The sequence below is a fragment of the Piliocolobus tephrosceles genome, chromosome 8 (genome assembly GCF_002776525.5).
Source record: "Piliocolobus tephrosceles isolate RC106 chromosome 8, ASM277652v3, whole genome shotgun sequence".
NCBI classification, from domain to species: Eukaryota; Metazoa; Chordata; class Mammalia; order Primates; family Cercopithecidae; genus Piliocolobus; species Piliocolobus tephrosceles.
The window spans coordinates 100,743,538-100,763,694 of NC_045441.1; the positions used below are offsets into that span (position 1 = coordinate 100,743,538).

At 38.7% G+C, this 20,157-nt stretch overlaps 1 protein-coding gene across 3 annotated transcripts in view; it reads right to left on the bottom strand.

The window, feature by feature from the left end:
- Positions 1–17,644, bottom strand: part of LAMB4 (laminin subunit beta 4) — a 110,498-nt gene extending 92,854 nt beyond the window's left edge. For 2 of the 3 annotated variants that reach the window (XM_023183105.1, XM_023183106.1), the window contains exons 1-3: positions 17,537–17,644; positions 10,755–10,818; positions 3,352–3,509 (exon numbers count right to left, since the gene is read on the bottom strand). In XM_023183105.1, coding sequence (XP_023038873.1) covers positions 3,352–3,509; positions 10,755–10,788 — 192 coding nt within the window. In that variant the 5' untranslated portion in view covers positions 10,789–10,818; positions 17,537–17,644. Of the gene's footprint in view, positions 1–3,351; positions 3,510–10,754; positions 10,822–17,536 lie in introns of all 3 variants that reach the window. The other variant, XM_023183104.2, reaches the window with a different exon arrangement.
- Between the last annotated feature and the right edge of the window lie 2,513 nt (positions 17,645–20,157).

Here is a 20,157-nt window from a genome sequence, read left to right on the forward strand (position 1 = left end):
GTGCGTCTACTTGCAGCTGTACTTGAAACTCCTAAGGGGCTCTACAAGGATTTCCAAAGCACTGTCAATGGCCTGCAGTTATTCCTGGCTAATACTCAGGGAACTCTGAAGGAGCTCTTTTGCAAAGCTTCTGGGAAGCGGGGGCTGGTCATTATAACCTTCTGTGCTACAACAGCATAGGCGCTCAGCTGGTGGCAGTCAGTGCAAGTTACTTGTATGTCCTAACCATGGCTCACAAGGCCCAACATGATCTGGCCAGGGCCACTTCTTTGCCTTTGTGTCTACTTGGCTTTTCACTCCCTTGACTCTGGCTACATGTGCTTCTTGCTGTTTTTTAAGCACTTAGAGTCAGAAGAGTTCAAGCTGTTCTTCCTCCCAGCTAGTCTTATCTCTTGTTCCTTCCCTTCTTTCAGGTTTCTGATTAAATACCTTCATTTCAAAGAAACATTCCCTGACTACCCTATCTAAAATGTCACCATCTTTTCACCCCCATGGCCCTCTGCCACTCTCAATTTTTAATCCTACTTTATATATTTCCTAAGCCCTTATCACTACTTGAGGCTATATTATACAGTTGTTGGTTTATTGTCTGTCTCCATAATAAGAATCAAAACTGAATGAGGCAAGGACTTGGTTTTGTTTACTGCTGTATCTCCATTGCCTATAATAGTGTGTGGTATATAGTAGATGTTCAGTAAAATTTATTAAATGTAGGATGATTTTAATGATTATTTCAGCTACCGTCTGTCAAAACAAATCAATTCTTCAAGAGATTCATATAATTATTGTATCTTAGCATCATTGGTCACTATAGACCTTATTGTTGAAGAAAGCCAAAATGCCCTTTGAAAATTAAGGCAAAATGGATCTAAATAAATTTTGCATAGGGGCAGGCTCATCCCAGTGACCAGTAGAAGCTTTGTGATTCTATCAAAAGTGATCGTCTTCAAATAATTTCCAATAATATTATGGAAATTACTTGAGAAAATATTTAACTTCAGGGCATGTGGGCCATTTTTTGGTTAACATTTTAGAAGTATAACCTTTGATGAGGTTGACTTAAGAGAATGCTTAGTTGTAGCCACTAAATGTGAGTTCCATCCTGGATAACTTAATAGGTCAATGTTGACTGGAAGCTTCTGAACAAAATGTTTTGTTTGGTAGCTCTTTCTTAGGTAACAGATGGGAAAAAATCATCCTCCATGCTGCATGTATGTTTGTCTAGACTAGTGGCCATAGCCCCTCCTATAATACATTTTGTCAGCCTGAAATATTTTGAGGGTTTTTTCCAGCTCTAAGCTTTCTAATATTTCTGTCATTCTCTAGACAAAAGAAGCCTCCACAGTTGGAGTTACTTCTATTTTTGGTGGTGTAATTTTGAGATATAAGAACACCAATTTCTAATTATCATGAGAGCATGTTGGCTCAGGCAACAGTAAGTAAACGCCAGTGGTTGGAGAACAAGATGGGTGGTGCTCGTATTGGAAAGTGGCGGTGGCTGATGCCTGTAATTCCAGCATTTGGGAGGCTGAGGCAGGCGGATCGTTTGAGCCCAAGAGTTGGAGACCAACTTGGGCAACATAGTGGGACTGGTCTCTATAAAAATACCAAAAATTAACAGGGCATGGTGGTGCTTGCCTACTCCACCAGTAGGTGGAGTAGCCTCCCTTACTTGGGAGGCTGAGGTGGGAAGATCACCTGAGCCTGGGAGGTTGGGGCTACAGTGAGCTGTGATCATGCTACTGCATGCCAGCCTGGGCAACAGAGTGAGACCCTATGTAAAAAATAGAGTTGAGAACCACTTCTTTGTCCAGAGCACCTGGACTTAGTAGTCACCTGGCCTAGAGTTGAACAGAACTTCCACCATGTAATTTCCTTGCACATGTAGAGAATTTGCTTTCTTACACAAGTACTTCCCAAACTTAGAACAGTGATATGCACCCAAGTATTGTCTCCACTTATTTATAATAGTCACCTTTTACTAGAAACCAATTTGAATACAAAGCATTTCCCAGAGATTTAAACAGTTGCTTTAAATGAACAATACATGGAAAAGCCTGGACCACTAACGTTAGGCTTATGTCCAACTTCCTTCCTGCACATCCTCTCATTTAAGGGGTAGACGTGATTACCTCAGGGTTTTCTGTAGGGATGATACTCAGATGACCTTGGATGCTTGTTCCGTTGCCAGTACATGGAGAGGAAAAGAAACCTGAAAAGCCACTGATCCTTTTATAAAGTTGGTCTTTAAGGGGAAAAGGCATAAAAATATGTTCACACTGGGAATTTATGATTTTTAGACAGTATAACTTCCAAGTGGTATTATGTTGGTGTATAATCCGTTCAAAATTCTACACCTCCTCCATCTCTAATTAAGGCAGAGCAGTGAGGACTCATGTTCAGCATAATGGCAGCAGGCCCTGATGAATCTTCAAACTTCATTAAATGAGTCAATTATGTTTGCTCTATGGGAGTGGCTAAGGTAGCCAAGTAGACCAGTAAATTTGATAGTAATTCCCTACAAAGACTAACCAAAAAGACTTTTATGTCTTATTCTGAAGGTAACAGGAAATGGAAATTAAGCAGATCTTCTTTATTTTTGATTAGTTAAGGTTTCCTGGACTTTGAATTATGTGAGCGTTGGCTCTCTATATCTGCGGGTTCCATATATGTGGATTCAACCAACCAAGGATTGAAAATATTTGGGAAAAAATATCAACAATAAAACAATAACAGGGTAGGCCCAGTGGCTTAGCCTGTAATCCCAGCAACTCAGGAGGCTGAGGTGGGAAGATTGCTTGAGGCCAGGAGTTCAAAACTAGCCTGGGCAACATAGTGAGACCCTGTCTCTAAAAAAAAAACAAAATTAAAATTAGCCAGGTGTGGTGGTGCATGCCTGTATTTTTAGCTACTTCAGAGGCTGAGATACACTCCAGCCTGGGCAACAGAGTGAGACCCCTGTCCCTAATGAAATAAAAATAAGATAAATAACAATATAACAATAAAAAGAACATAGATTTTAAGATGTAGTGTAATAATTATTTTCATAACATTTACATTATATTAGGTATTGCAAATAATCTAGAGATTATTTAAAGTACATGGGAGGATATACGTAGGTTACATGTAAATACTATGCCATTTTAGATCAGGGACTTGAACATCCATGGATTTTGGTGTTGGGGGAAAGGGTCCTGGCACCAATGCCCTGTGGATACCGAGGGACAACTGCACCAGTGTCTCCATTGTTTAGGAAGGAATGTTGTCTCCTTTATGTCTGAGTAGCCTCAGGTGTACCTGGAAAAATCTACATCATTGATTAAATAATGTCCCAGCAAATAAACAACCCACCTCCAGGTAACTGAGGATGCAGTATTTCTGGGCTCTGCTCAGCCCACAGGTAGAAGAAGCCGTAAGCTGTGTGTTCCTGCCCACCAGGAGATCGCCGGTGGTGGGATGACAGGCACCCCTGTTGCAGTCATCTTGAGCTTTTGAGTAACTGAGCCACCCTTGAACACAACAGAAATACCTTACAAGGAATGCAGTCTAAGGATAGCACAGGGCCTGCAGAAATGACTGGTTAAGGGGGAGAGTTATGTATTTATTTAACATTGGTCAAAGATGTAACAGACTTTTAAGTTTATTAATAGATGATAAATGGTCCCTACTTTGCTTGCTGGGTGGCATGAGGTGTAATAACTCTTTGAGTCTTTTGAAATCTGTATTCCAAAATACAGATTTGGATTAAAGATAAATACTTCTAAAATGTGTTGAACTGAGCTCCGTATCAGCAGGATTCTCCATCAAAAATAGATGCTGAGAACAATACACTTGAAAGATAATGCATTCTGTATCCCTCTCTTATTTACAATGGACAATCGAGCCTGAGTGACAGAGCAAGACCCTATCTCAAAAGCAACACCAAAACAATCCTATCATTTTGGAAATAGGAAGGTCCACATATCTTACTTACAGATTGAATTTAAAGTTAAATCTCAGGAATTAAGTTATAAATCCATATAATCAAATTATTCTGGAAAATTTCATAAGTTACCTATATAGTACAGTATACATGGTTTTGTGTAGACAAATCCTAACATAACGTTTGAGAACTATCAAGTTAGATAAAGAAGGAAACAAAGGAAACTCTACATGCAGATGAGCAAGCATTCCAATCATTCCGAGTTAAGATAACTCTTAAATGTCTACACGGGTATGAGTGGCAAGTAGGGTCATCTGAAATATTTCTTTCCTGCAGGGTTTGTTCCATCATGTTATCTAATACACTTTGGTAAGCAATAATTTATTAATGGATTTGTTAATTGTTGGGAAGATTGAATAAAACAAAGTGGAATCTTACTGGGGGTTAAGATCTAAAGTTAACACGCAAAGTTAAACATATATACAATCGGTGTCTACTGTATTTTGTGGGTAGCTACTTATGTTACAGGAAAGGGGTTCTGACCCAGACCCCAAATGAGGGTTCTTGGACCTCACGCAAGAAAGAATTCAGGGCAAGTCCATACAGTAAAGTGAAAGCAAGTTTATTAGGAAAGTAAAGGAATAAGAGAATTGAAGGGGTGGCCTGCCCCTCCACACCTGTGGGTGCTTCTCGTTAGGTGGGACGAGAGACTTGAGAAAAGGAAATAATACACAGAGACAAAGTATAGAGAAAGAAAAGCGGGACCCAGGGGACCAGTGCTGTGTTTTCAGAGGACCCACACTGGCACCGGCCTCTGAGTTCCCTTAGTATTTATTGATAATTATCTTTACCATCTAAACGATAGGGGAGTAGCTAGAAAATAGGATCATTGTAGGGAGGAAATCAGCAGTAAGACATAAGAACAAAAATCCTTGTAACATGAATAAGTTTAAAGGAAAATGCTGTGCCTTGAGATGCATATGCAAACATCTCCATAAACCTTTTAGCAGTATTGCTCCAGCAAGCCCCACCTTATTCCTAAAGGCGGTTTCTCCTTACTCAGTAAACAAGGCACACAATGGGTTTTACACCGAGATGTTCCATTGCCCAGGGACAGGCAGGATTTTTAACCATCAAGCCTCTTTCAGGTACTTGTTTAACAAAGACACATCCTGCACAGCCCAATATCCTTTTAACCTTAAATCACCGTCGCACATGTCTCTTGCAAGGACAAAGTTGGGGGTAGGGTCACAGATTAACAGCATTTCAAATACAGAACTAAATGGAGTCTCTTATGTCTACTTCCTTCTATATAGACACAGTAACAGGCTGATCTCTTTCTTTTCCCCACAGAGAATGGCTACTCCATAGACACAGCAGCCCTGAGGGCTGCTGGTTGCCCATTTTTACAGTTATTTCTTGACGATATTCTAAACAAGGGGTGGATTACTCATATCTTCCCCTTTTAGATCATATATGGTAACTTCCTGACGTTGCCATGGCATTTGTAAACTGTCATGGCACTGATGGCAGTGCAGTAGTGAGGACAACCAGAGGTCACTGTTGTGGCCATCTTGGCTTTGGTGGGTTTTGGCCGGCTTCTCTGCTGCAACCTGTTTTACCAGCAGGTCTCTATGACCTGTATCTTGTGCTGACCTCCTATCTCATTCTGTGACTTAGAATGCCTTAACCGTCTGGGAATGCAGCCCAGTAGGTTTCAGCCTCATTTTACCCAACTCCTATTCAAGATGGAGTTGTTCTGGTTCACATGCCTCTGACACTTACAGAAATAGTTTTATTTGTTCTTTAAAAACTATATGTGAAAAGGACAATATCATTTTATTGTTAATTCAATTAAAGCATTAGAATCCTGTTTGATTCTGGAGGCCAAATCTAAGCACTAGTTTTCTCTTTATTGCAATTCAAAATGATAGTGATAATTTTGTGGCCGTAAAATAGCCTCTAGATGGAAGGGCAGAGGACCTAGAGTGGCTAAAACATTTGAAAAGGGAAAATGAGGGTGAAGGAATAGCTCTATCCAATATGAAGGCTTACTATATAGCTACAATAAAGAAGAGACTGCAATTTTGGCAGAGGAATAGACACCTAGATCAATGGAACAGAATGGAGAACCCGGAAATAGACCAACATAAATATGTCCTACTGATTTTTGAGGTGCAAATGCAACTCAATGGAGGAAAAACAGCCTTTTCAATAAATAGTGCTGGAGCAATTGGATCCACAGCCAAAAAAAGAAAGAGAAAAAATGAACTGCAAGCAAAACCTCACACCTGATAATATTAATTAAAAATTGAGCATAGACTTAAGTGTAAAATGTGAAACTATAGAGCTATGAAACTCATATAAAACATAGGAGCAAATCTGGCATTTAGGGCTAGATGAATGATTTTTAGGATGGCCAAAAAACAACCATGACCCATAAAAGGAGAATTTAGAAAATTGGACTGTGTCAAAATTAAAAACTTTTGCTCTGAGGAAGACCTTGTGAAGAAGTGAAAAGGTAAACTATGGAGTAAGAGAAAATACTTACAAACCACATATCCAACAAAGTTCTTGTACTTACAATAAGAGCTTTCAAAACTCGACATTAAAAAACCAATCAAATGAGCAAATGGCAAGCGACATGAACACAACACTTCAGTGAAGAAGATACACAGATGGCAAATAAACACATGAAAAGAGGTTCAACATCATTAACCACTGGGGAAATGCAAATCAAACCACAATGAGATATCACTACACACAGATCAGAATAGCAAAGATAAAAATAGTGATAACACCAGATGCTAGAAAGGATGTGAAGATCACGCATACCGTGCTGGTGGGAATGAAGAACAGTATAGGCATTCCCAGGAAGAGTATGGTAATTTCTTATAAAACTAAGCAGGTGCTAATCATGCAACTCAGCAAGGGAACTCTTGGGTATTTATCCCAGAGAAATTACAACTTATGTTCACACAAAAACCCTATGCAAATGTTCACAGCATCTTTATCTGTAATAATAAAAAACTGGAAACACCCAATGTCCTTCATTGGGTGAAAGGTTAAACCAAATGTGGTACATCTGTACCATGGAACCTAGCAAAAAAAAAGTAATGAACCATTGATACAAGCAACAACTTGGATGGATCTCAAAGGAACTGTGCAGAGTGAAAAAAGGTTATATACTGCATAATTCTATTTGTATCACATTACTAAATGACAAAATTATAGAGATAGAGAACAGATTAGTAGTTGTCAGTGGTTAGGAAGGCAGGGAGGGAAGGAGGGAGGTGGATGTGGCTATAAAAGGGTAGTACTAGGGATCCTTGAGGTGGTAGAACTGTTCTGTATCTTGACTGTGGTGATGGGCACATACATCTATATAGTGATAAAATGGCATAGACTGAAATACATGCACACATGAGTACATGTATAACTGGTGAAATCTGAAAGGCCTGTGAATGACATCCATCAGTGTTGATTTCCTGGTTGTGATACTGTGCTATAGTTATATAAGACGCTATGACTGAGAGAAATTGGGTGAAAGGTATATGGTCTCTCTCTGTGTTATTTCTTATAGCTGTGTGTGATCTTACAATTATTTCAAAATGAAAAGTAAAAGAGAAAAACAATCCCCAACACCCATCAGCCTTTGGATGGTAAACCAAGCAAATCCCAGACTCTAAAAATACACACATGACATGTTCTAGCTGCTCTTATACACTTTATCCTTGAGACATGAAAATTTATGCCAAGCCTTATTTCAGTAGACAAGAGTGACAGGGATGGGCCTATAATAAAAACTAATAACCATACAGTGAAATCAGCTTGGTTTCTTCTCAGTTTTCTCCATTTAAAAAATATAATCATCTTTCACGAACTTGTTTTACATTTAATGGCTTTCTTTCCTTCAGTTTGACCTCCAATATAGCCTATATGGTTATTGAAAAAACCATGTTATTTCTCTTACACATTATTCACATGAACTATTAATCTGGTCATTTTGTATTATTAGGCATAAAACATCCATGGATCATAAGTTCTACAGCTAAGAATATTATGTGTGTCTCCACCCACACAAGTTACTAAATGACACTTTGAACAGGAAATTTTCTATTCTCAATCTCAATGTAAAGATTATTATTCTAAAGCAAAGGCACATTTCTTTCTCTCTCTCTGAGACAGCTATGTGAAGAAAGCTAGCTCCATCAGACACTTGCTGTTTTGTGGTATAATAAATGGTTAATGTGGACTTTTATTTACCCAGCAACTCACATTCATGTTTTTTTTTTTGTTTTGTTTTTTGTTTTTTTTTTTTTTTATTTTCCAGAATTGGTATCTAGGATAAATAGCTATTCAGAAGTTTGGACTCCAATAGACCAAAGATTTTTAAAGACAAGATCAGGTATAACATTTCCATTGATGTTACATGTGAATAAAAAGAAGACTTCCCTTCCAGGGATTTATTCTTTTAGACAAGTTTCATCCTGGATTTTTTAAAAATTGGAATTGTTGCCTTAGAGATTTAACATGTTTTTATAACCTGACTTGGCCAAACTTGTTTTCAACAGAAATTTTTTTCAGAACATATATTCCAGGACTTAGGGAAATTGAGCTATTATTCCTGTAATATTATAAGTGCAAATATGAACTTCTTGTCTAAAATATTTGGCAAAAAGTGACTAGAAATGTAAATAGTTAAAGTTTCATGTCTGAACATAGACTAAGCAATATCCTTCCTGGGATGAAGTTTCCGAATGCCAAATCACATTAGCAACGTGTTGGAATTAATTCAGAAAATAAACATGTTTATGTTTTCTGACAATCAACACATTCCTAAAACATGACACAACCTGAAGATAGAACCTGAAGATAGAATGTTATGAATTTTATGAATGTTATGAAATTCCCAGATGAATTTAGGAGATCTTGTCATTTAAGAAAAATATACAGTAAATTTTCTGTAAAGAATTGTTTTATAGAAATTACTGTTACTGTATAATTTCTCTAGTATTTCTGCAAGTTGTCATAATTTTCTCAAACACATGAGATGCTTTCTCACACTTTAGAGTTCACATCATAACTTTAGAGGATGTAAACACATGTTTACATGCTCACGCAGATCATAATGGGTGAGAAAAAATACCAAGAATGTGGCCGGGCATGGTGGCTCACACCTGTAATCCCAGCAATTTGGGAGGCTGAGGTGGGTGGATCACCTGAGGTCAGGAGTTCAAGACCAGCCTGGTCAACATGGGGAAACCCTGTCTCTACTAAAAATACAAAAAATTAGCTGGGCATGGTGGGGGCACCTGTAATCCCAGCTACTCAGGAGGCTGAGGCAGGAGAATTGCTTGAACCCGGGAGATGGAGGTTGCAGTGAGCTGAGATCGTGCCATTGCACTCTAGCCTGGGCGACAAGAATGAAACTCTGTCTTAAGAAAAAAAAAAAAAAGAATGCATGTAGATAAGGTTTGCACTTTGCATGAAGTTCCTAAAACCTATGGGGCAGTACACTTTTTATGATTACTTCTCCTTATATTGCTCAGTCAGAAGGCAAAACTAAGTGTTTAAATATGCTGCAGTATTTATATAAGTGTTATGTTCAAACTGTCAATGGAAAAATCCCCAAGTTGATGATATGAGGCTAACCTGGTTGGGAGTTTGACCACAGGCAACTCCAGAGATTTGGTTTAGGTCAGGGCAAGCTTACATTTAGAAATGTACGATTGATTGCAGTGAGACCTTTTCTGCCCAACCTAATTTAGTTTAGAAAATTCCTTCTCCAGAGAGAGGAGTCCCCTAATTGAAGAGGGCTCTCTTAGCAACTGTGGATCGGTTTAGAACTTTTGCAAGATGTGAGTAAGGTATTCTATATAAAGGATGGGGAGAAGGTAGAGTGATCCTCAGTGGTCCCTTCTAATTTTGGATATTGGTTTAGTTTCAAAGAGAACATGTAAGGCAAGTGCAGGTTAAAATAACTATTTTTCTGAATGAGACCAGATCTAAACCTCCCAGTCCTGAGATGTGGAGGATGAACTGAGGGCTCCAGATGAATGACATGTTTCTGTTCCCACTGGGGTGTGGCTCACCTCTCCAAGGGGATTTTCAACAGAGAACAAATGAGTACTTACCATCTGGACCATTACCAGCAGCAAATCTAACTGGAAAATTACCTCAGGGTTGGAAAATTGCAAAGAAAAAAAAAGGTGAGATTCTGAAGGTTTGCTGTCATGAAGAAATTCAGCGTAAATCTTTGAAGTGAAGATTCTAAGCAAGTTAGTTAGTACTCAGTAATCAAAGGCAGGCCTGTTTTCGATGTAGAAAAGTCAGATCAAAGAGAGTAATTGTTGGAAACATCTTCTATATGATTAATGCAAATTATTCTCAGCTTATTAAAGACAGCAGGAACATGGAGAATTTTGCCTTTTAGCTTAGAACTGCTGCTTACTTAGAAGAGGGAATTTTGCCTGTAACTTCTTCACAAGACCTCATTGCTGGGACAAGTGCTACACTGAAAGCATAGCTATTAAAAAAATTAGATGCATTGTATTTGTAAATTAAGACTCTGAAACTATTCTCTGTTCTTTAATATTTTACTTTACTTATCTGAAGATAACATTCCATTAAAAAGTGACAGAAATAGCAATATGTGGATACCAAACATGTTGGAGTGGAATTTTTCAGTTGCTTGACACAATTACACAACAACAGAATAGCTACACAAGTATACAGCACTATAGAAGAAAGAAGTGAAATGTTAAAAACTATTTCCACTTTATTTTAGGACAATACAAGCAGAAAATAGATTTTGACAACGAATACTCACCAAGGTACAAAAAAAGGGTCAGTTGAAATTGCATTCTTTTGTCAGGAGATGATTAAGTTCAGTTCTACTGGGTTAAAAAAAGGTTAAAGTCAATCACTGATAGAATAAATAATTCCCATCATCACACGTTACGTAAAAGTGCTCAGAATTATTGAATGGTTCTTATGCTTTAGACATAAGAAATATCCACACTGTCCAGTTCCTCAAAAAGAGTGCATAAACATTTTAATAAATATTTGTTTGCTCTTAATTTTTGCCATTTTCCAAAATCACAGAATTCAATTGTTTGTGGGAAAGAAGAGGAAACGAATATAATTTCCTTTGCATATTTTAATTTTAACCTACTTTTTACCCATTCTTATTTTAAAACTTTTTCTTCTAAAAATTACAGTTAATACATACTCATTACAGAAAAAGTAGAATATTCAGACAGGCTAAATGAAGAAAAATATCCCCTATAATACCACCCACAGTGGGCCATGATTGCTCCACTGCACTCCAGCATGGGCAACAGAGCAAGACATGGGATGGAGGGAGGCCCCTCTCTCAAGGGCCTTTTCTTCCATACTTTTTCCTTGCACAAATAATTTTTAAAAATAATATCACACTGTTTTCTTATTTCAATCAATACATTCCAGGCATCTTTCTGTACTAACAAATGCAGTTTTAATTAGTGATGTTTTATCAAGATTAAGATCACCTGGAGTCTCCTATAAAGCAAACTTACGATTTTCTTCTTTGTAGATTTGGCCATGGCCCTTGAGAGAGAGGCCTCCCTCCATCTCCAAGTTACCATTAAAGAGAGTTCTGATCCAGAGTGGAATATATATGCACTTCAGTGGGTCAGGAGAAAAGAAGGTAAACTTTATAATTTTTTTTTTTTTTTTAAGACAGTGTTCTCACTCTGTTGTCCAGGCTGGAGTGCAGTGATGCAATGGTGGCCTACTGCAGCCTCGGCCTCCTGGACCCAAGCTGATTCTCCCGCCTCAGCCTCCCCAGTAGTAGAGACTATAGGCATATGCCAGCATACCCAGCTAATTTTTACTTTTTGTAGACATGGAATCTCACTATGTTGTAAGATGGACACCAGTATTTTTAATTACTGCATAGTATTACTCTGAATGTAGAAACTAGAATTGATTTAATGAATTCTCTATTGGTTGATGTGTACTTGGTTTTTCCTATTTTCCTATTATAAATATTTCTGCTAAATCTTTGTTTATAGCCTTAATTATTCACTAGGATATAGTAAATGGAGCAGAAATAATTAGCCAAAGAGTATATGTGTGTGTGTATATAACCACATGTATATACAAAGATTGTATATATATATATATATACACACACACACGCATATATACACATATACATACTACATGTATATGTGTATATAAAGCTTTTGATGTCACTGTCAAACTACCATGCAGAAACTTTGTCCCAATTTACACTCTTACAACCAGCCTGCGAAAACTGCTAACATGAGCCCTTACCAACATGGAGTATTATTTTTAAATATTTGCCAGTTTAAAAAGCAAAAAAGCCTCATTATAATTTATTTGAATAGGAGGAAACATAAAACCTCTTTCATGTATTTTCAAGTGAGACTATTTTTTTTACATTCTACCTTCAAGGCTTTTCCGGGTGAATCCTTCATCCTCCTACTCCCATATTCCCAGTCCCAGCACGTGCACAGTCCCTGCGCTCCAGCGTTAGCACTCCAGTTTCTGTTTTCTGAACCTTCTTCCCATGCTGTTTCCTTTGCCTTGAATGCCACCCTCCTAAGCCCAAATGTCAGCCTCCCTATGAAGTCTTTTTAGGGTGTTTTGCAATGCCTGATTTTAGCAAATATCCCATTCTGTGATTCAGGCTCTTTATGAAGCCTAGGGTTCACTTTGGAAGTCCAATGCCAGGAATTGACTCACTGAGAAACAGTCATCCCATAGTAGCTCCATCAGAATGAGCTCTACCCATTAGAAAAGTCTGCAGTCTTGGGCTAATGGCCTCATACAAAACCTTGTGAAGACCTATAGGAGAATCCAGGTTGCAGCTGTAGGAAGGTCCATTCTGCATAGGCCACCTGAACTTGTACAGGCACTTTTTCTAGGTGGTACTTTCTTATTGCTTTTTTCTCACAGGCAAGTCAGGAGTTTGGCTTCTGGTCAGCCACCTAGATACACTTTTGAAAAATGAAATCTCTAATCCTGATGCTGTCCTGTATTTAGAACTGCCCGTGCGCTTCATTCTGTCCGGAAATGCAAAATGATTGGCATCATGGTCATTTATTTAATAAGAATGGGCACTATTAGCAAAGTTTGAAAACATGATTCTCTATAACCAAAGAGATGGAAGTCAGTGAGATGACAATCTCTGTGAATAGCCTATGATTCAGGGCTCATAATGATCTAGGCTCTGAGTTGCTAGGGTAAAGTGCTACGTAGGATATATCATGGCATTCCTGCTTCTCTCCAATGGAGAACCTATTCACAGGGCAGAGTCCAAAGCAAAAGACTGTTTCAAGCTACTAATCATGAGCTAATCTCTTCTACACTGGACAGGTGGGAGTGAGGCAGAGTGCAGAATTCCCAGGACTCAGATTTAGAAAGAAAGGAGGTGGAACTGTAATGCTGAGTGCAGGAGTAAAAGAACAAGTGGAACCTTTTGCAGAGCATTTGGGGAACAAAGCTTCCTTAGTATCACAGTTCACCATATTTCCATGATAAAAATGAACTGCGGAAAATTTCTTCAGTCCATGTGGGAATTATCTTTAAGCAACAATAAAGGTCACGGTACAAAGACTACTGGACTTCCAAATGTACATCAGCCAGGTTTAAAAATGACCTGCCCCAAAGGAGGAGGAGTCAGAAGCAGATCCCAAATTGAACTAGAAGAGATATCATTCCCTTATTGATAATTGGTTAAGGATGACCACAGTTGCTATGTGAAGACATAAATGACAGAATCACACAGCTTGCCAATAATTCCATTAGATCATCAGGCCACAGCCCTGGATGCAACTGAGAATCACTTGAGAAGGTATTTTTAATGACTTCCTTTTTGAAATATTTATTTTTAATTGTGGTAGAAATACACCTACATAAAATTGACCATCTTAATCATTTTTACCTGTACAGTTCAGTAGTGTTAATTACCTTTATATTGTATGCAACCAATCTCCAGAACACTTTTCATCTTGTAAAGCTGAAACTTTGTATCCATTAAACAAGAAGTCTTCATTTCTCCCCCAACCCCTGCAGCCACCATTGTACTTTCTGTCTCTATGGATTTGACTACTTAAGTATCTAATATATGTAGAATTGTACAAAATTTGTCTTTTCTGTGACTGGCCTATTTCACTTAGCATAATGTCCTAAAGGTTCATCCATGTTGTAAGATGTGTCAGAATTTCTTTCCTTTTGAGACTGAATAATATATCATTTTATGTACCTGAGGAGATTTTAAGACACCAATGCTCAGGCCCAAATCAGACTAATTAAGTAAGAATCTCTGGGAAGGGACCCAGGTGTCAATGTGTATAAAATTCTCCCTAGAGGATTCTGAGACGTAGCCAGGGTTGAGAACCACTGATGGCTTGCCAACACCTGAAACTGATTAATTTGCCCCTCACTCTTGCTCTGCTCCTGGATTCCCTTCTAAGAGAAGGGTATAACCCAGTGCTTTCCAAACTTTACTGCACATTAAAATCACCAGCTTTTTTTTTTTTAATCCTGCTTCGTGGGTCACATTCCATACCAATTACGCCACAGTATCTGGGGGTAAGGTCCTGGCATCAGATTTTTCAAGATTCCAGGTGATTCCAATAGGCAGCAAAATTGGAGACCCACTGCATAACCATGGACCAACGGTCTCAGACTAGAAACTTGAGGGTTACCTTCGATTCCCTTTTCTCACCCTTCAAATCTAAATTCTCCTCATCAAGCCCATTTGACCTTATCTCCTAAAACAGTGGTTCTCCAAGTGTAGTCCATGGACTTAATAAGATTACCAATTCACCTGGTTTGCCCGGGACTTTTCTGATTTTCTCATTGCAAATCCCCAGGTTCTGCAATCTCCCTCAGTCCCAGGCAAACCTACACAATTGGTCACTCTACCAGATGAGCAGCATCAACATCACGTGGAAATGCCAATGATCAGGGCCCAGCCAGGGACCTACTGATTCACAGACTCTGGGATGGGGCTCAGCATGCTGCCATGTGCCCTCCAGGTGAGTCTGATGAACGCTCAAGTTTGAGAACCACTGCCCTAAGCAACTCCCAAGTCTTTGCACTACAAAGACTGATGGCTCCTCAGTAGTAAGACACTGCCTGCTGCCGTATTGGGGTGAGTACAGGACATTTGGCAATGTTTGCAGACATTTTTGGCTATCATAATGAGAGGAAGATGCTGTATGGCAGACACACCTGAGAGCAATAACTTAAGCAGACCCTGAGAATGACCTGTGGTCTAAAAGGAATGTGTGTTTGGAGTTCCAAGCTAAGGAATCTGGGAGTAGCCAACCTGAAGATTCATTCCTTATCAGGAACATCTGAACCCCTGGCCCATTCCATGGAACAGGCCGGCTGGTGATACAGGGGATCGAGGCCCTTTGTTTTGGTGTAAACAAAGGTTGCCAGGTGGAGGTTGAGGGAGGGTGCTCAGAGAAAATGCTGTATGAACTGTATGATTTTAACAAGCAGGAGCGGTTCTCCAGTCCAGCCTTACATACAGCCATGGGTCTGCCCTGTATGTAAGTTCCCTTCAATAAACCCTATGTCTTGTTCGCTGGCTCCAAGTCCCTTTGGCCTCTCAAACATGGTGCCATCCCTACTAACTCAATAGGGTTCTGGCACGACAGATGCTACTGGCATTGAGTGTGTAGAGGCAGGGACGCTGCTAAGTAAATTTTCTACAACGCATGGGATGGTCCTGGACCCTACAACACAGAATTAAGCTCCCTAAAATACCAACAGTGCTAAGCTTGAGAAACTTTCTCAGTGGCTTCAGTGCCCTTAACTATGGGCCTTATCATTTCAGTCCTTATTTCACACAATCGCTCATCTCTAGTCTTCCTCCCTATTTTCTATTTCCCATTTTAGGAGAGCTAAGCTCCCAACTAGGTAAGTATAATGAATCTGGCAACTTCTAGAAGTTCTGTTATCTGAAATCACCTACCCAGTCATTATAAAACCCACAGCTGCACATATAGCACAATTTCAGAAAATGGGGTTACCACATTTTCTGAACTATAAGTTTAATTGGTACTGCTTTTCAGATTGGTTTACCAGAGCTGACATTGTGAAGCCTCTCAGGGGCTACATGACACTTTTTTCTTGTTAAATTCATCGGTGAGTTTTAGTAATATATGTAAAAGTGCTTGGGACTAATAACAAAACATTATCCCTCCTTTGGATGAGATATGTACAAACGTATTTCCAAAGGCACTGGGTGCATTTTGGTAACTGTTTAATGAATGCTGCTAGATGACACTGGTCTTAAAATGTATTAAATGTTGCAATAAATACTGAAATATATTAGACTGACAACTTTCTGGCATTGCTAATTGATTTAATTTACTGACCATTCACTTATATTTGCCTCATCTGCTCTCACTTAAAGGCTGCAAAGAGTTGACTCGCTTTTGTCAAAACAATTTGGATGAGACCGATAGAGAGAAAAGGGGCAGGTGGTGCCCAGTTGGCCAGCTCCTAGGCCCACAGGTGGATTGTGTTTGATAAGAGCCTCTCCGCAGGAAAGACATGCATTCCGCTCTTGTTTCTACTACAGCGTGTTTCTTCTGCAACTTGTACAGTAATTTATAACACAGAAGATAATTATAAATACATTTACATTAGTCCTTAAGACTTTTTCTGGCACACAAATAATGGTCTATATTTGAAGTGACAGTTCTCAGAAATCTTATATTTAACATTCCTTTGTCTTTTTTTATGTTATGTCAGGACTCATTAAATATTTCAACTGTTTTGCCTAAATTGCATAGTGAGGAATGCAGAATACAGAACTATAAAGTTTACTTTTTTCTTATTTTTTGAGACAGTCTCACTCTGTCACCCAGGCTGTCATACAGTGGCACAGTCTTGGTTCACTGCAACCTCAGCCTCTCATGCTTAAGCAGTCCTTCCACCTCAACCACCTGAGTAGCTGGGATTACAGGCATGTGCCACTACGGCTGTATAAGTTTTGTACAGATGGAGTTTCGCCATGTTGCTCAGGCTGGTCTTGAACTCCTGAGCTCAATCTGCCTGCCTCGGCCTCCCAGAGTGCTGGGATTACAGGCATGAGCCACCATGCCTGGCCAAGTTTGTTTCTTTTAGTTATAGTAGACATTTCTTAAAACAATATTTGTACATATCTAGAACATTAACAAAATATTTTGAAAATAAGGGTAGTTCTAATGCATTTAAAACTTTTATAAGTTGTCATAAGTTTTATAACCATAACAAAAACAAAGATTCACTGAAAACAATACAGTTGTACATTTCAACACTATATCATTTGAAGCTTCCTTCAAGGTACAGTAAGGCTCAAGTTGTTGGCTTCGTATCACAATGCACTAACATCAATTTTGCCATTGGATACTGTTTTATGTTGCAATAACCTTTATGTAAGTGTCATTGGATTATCATTCTGTAAAAGTAATAGTATTCTATGTGCTAATATGCTCCATTTCTTACTTTATGCCAATTCCACTTGCCCCCTAAATTCTAATACCTTCATTTAATCCATAAAAATGCCAATTTGCTAGTGAGAGAACAGGCAAGACTTACCAGGATTTGGGAGTCTTTGTGGAGAGGCGCAGGCAGCAAACGGGGCATGTGAAGACACACCTGAAAGTTAGGGCCAGTTTATGTAGAAAACATTCTCCCCAAGGCATCTAAAAGTAGGGAAAAAAAAAGATGAGAGGTATTCCAACACCTGTCAGAAAGGTGATTTGTGAAGTCACTTAAGTTTTCACTTAAACACACACTTAAACACACACACACACACACACACACACAGAGGGAACTAGAGCTTAGTTTTACAGCAAATATTTTTCTTGTTTTCTCTAAAACAATTTTGATAGCCAGGAATAATGCACAGACGTTTTGTTCCCTCTTTTATTATTTTTTTCTGGTTCATGTTTTAGCAGTCATTTTCAGACAGCTTGATACTTACCAGCTATAAAATGTGCAGAATTAGATGGGCTTGTTTCTCAGGAATGTGAGACCCCTGACTTCATCCCAATCTACTTTCAGGGGGACCAGGTGGAATAGTTTCAGTTGGGTTCTCAAGGCTCTGACCAGTCCTAACTGGCTCAAGATCATCTTAAATGGCTAGTAGATTTCTGTTTACCTTGTGATTTGGCAAGTACAACTAACCATTGTGGGAACAGCAGGTTTGAGTGGTTTGGGAATCCATGTGGTTTGAAATTTCATTCTCCTACGAGGAAGGTTTGTAGGATAGAAATGAACCTATAGCAGTCTTATGTTTTATTCACTTGTCAGTATATTAATATCTCCATTTCAAATCTATGCAGTTTCAATGGGTAAGTTTATTGATTGCTTGAAAAAACATTTAGGATTTCTAGAAGCTCATGGAAAATACTCTCATGGAAGAATAATGATTGTGAACTGAGCCAAAATGAGATGCTCATTTTTACACAACATTTACAAATCAGGAAATAGATTCAACAAACATTCACCAAATACCACTCTTACAGGACTTTAAGCTTTTTCAATGGTATTTTTCAAGGGTTCTTACCTGTTATTTGTGTTTTAATTTATTGCTCTATTTTCAGTTGATGCCACTGTTTTTTTGTTCCCTATAGATCAGGTTAATCTGCTCACTTCTGATGTACTAGAAAGCAAACTCCAAGATGGCAGGAACATGTCTTTTCCATTTTAGGACGAAGTATAGAAGAAACTTGCAGTCAATATTTGCTAAACTAACTTGTTTTATTTTTATAAGCCAATAGCTTCCACAAAGTACCAGGTGGTAGGATTCCAAAGAGCAGTATTTGGTTTTTAGGTAGATACTTCGGCAAAGAGTGTGAGTGAGATTAAGGGACTTTTCAGTTTGTTCAATTGATGGTTTTGTGATCTGTTTTATTAGACCAATACTATTTTCCCTTTAGACTCTTAAATTATTGTGCAAAGCATAAACTCTAGGCATGAAAATTTATATAATTTTTAAACTTATTTCAAATATTGGAATTTCCTATTGTCTTTTTTGCCTTTTGAGATATGTAAATTTTAAAAGCTTGTTGCATTCTTGAGTAATTTGACTATATCTTGAGGGTTTTTCCCATTATATGTGTCTCCAGTTTTATTACGAGAATCAAAGTTACATGGTTCAAATTCCAAAAATTTCCGTTTAAATAATCATGAATAGGTTATTGTAGGCTGTTTGCCTGTAAATTGATGCCATGTCGTGGGATATCTGCTTTCATCTCAGAATGATTTAACTATTTACGTCTTAGGATTAGGTTTAGAGTTAGAAGCTGTCAGGCAGGATATATTTTCAAGAAAAATAATTTTCCCATGCAACTAAAAGATCAGTCTATCAGTTAATTAGAAGCAGTCTCTTGGTATAGCTCTTCTTAAAGTCTTGATATCTTTTTTTCAAAAAGAAAATAGCTTTATTGCTTTTCCTGGAAAGTAATATATGCTCATTTACCCCAAAATCAGACAGTATAAAAATTCAAAAGAAAAGGAAAGTGAAAATCCCTGAAAGCATCACATTTTTTGGTAACTATCTTTCCAGATCCCTCCTCCTCATTCTCTGGTTTTCTGTAGTCTATATATGCCTGTAATTTTTCTTTAGTCTCTATTTCTTTAGCTCTGTTTCTTTAGTCACAGAACCTTAAAAACCAACAGATTCCATTAGGTGTAATTGACCTATCAGAATTCATTTGTTGTAAGTATACATGTTAATGCCTTCGGTTGAACTAAAGTTAAGTGTGAGAGAGGTGACTTTTATCTCTTCCTTAGGAGGAGGTAATTCCCCAGAAGTCAGCCTCCGAGGAAATTCCTTGCACAGCCTCATCTCAACCAGAACTGCTTAGTGAGCTGAGCCTCCTCCCGCTGTGGCCTTGCGCGTCTTTCCCCCGCGGTGGCCCACCTAACTGCAGGGCTGAGGAGGCTGTTCCTAAAGAGACTTGCCCACAGTCGGGATTCCATGAGGGCTGAGGAGTCTTCACCGGGCACAGCGAGGCTTGCAAGTCCTGACAGGAAGTGTGGAGGATTACTCAGTCACAGGAGGCCTTGAAACAGCTAATCAGCCTTTAATTAGATTCAGTGAACCTGAATGAAGCTGAGATCCTAGTGCTTGAGGCAGCTGACACACGCTGCCAAAGCTCTGAAAGGACAGAAGGGCGTGGGCTGCCTACAACGCCCTCAGGCAGCGAGGA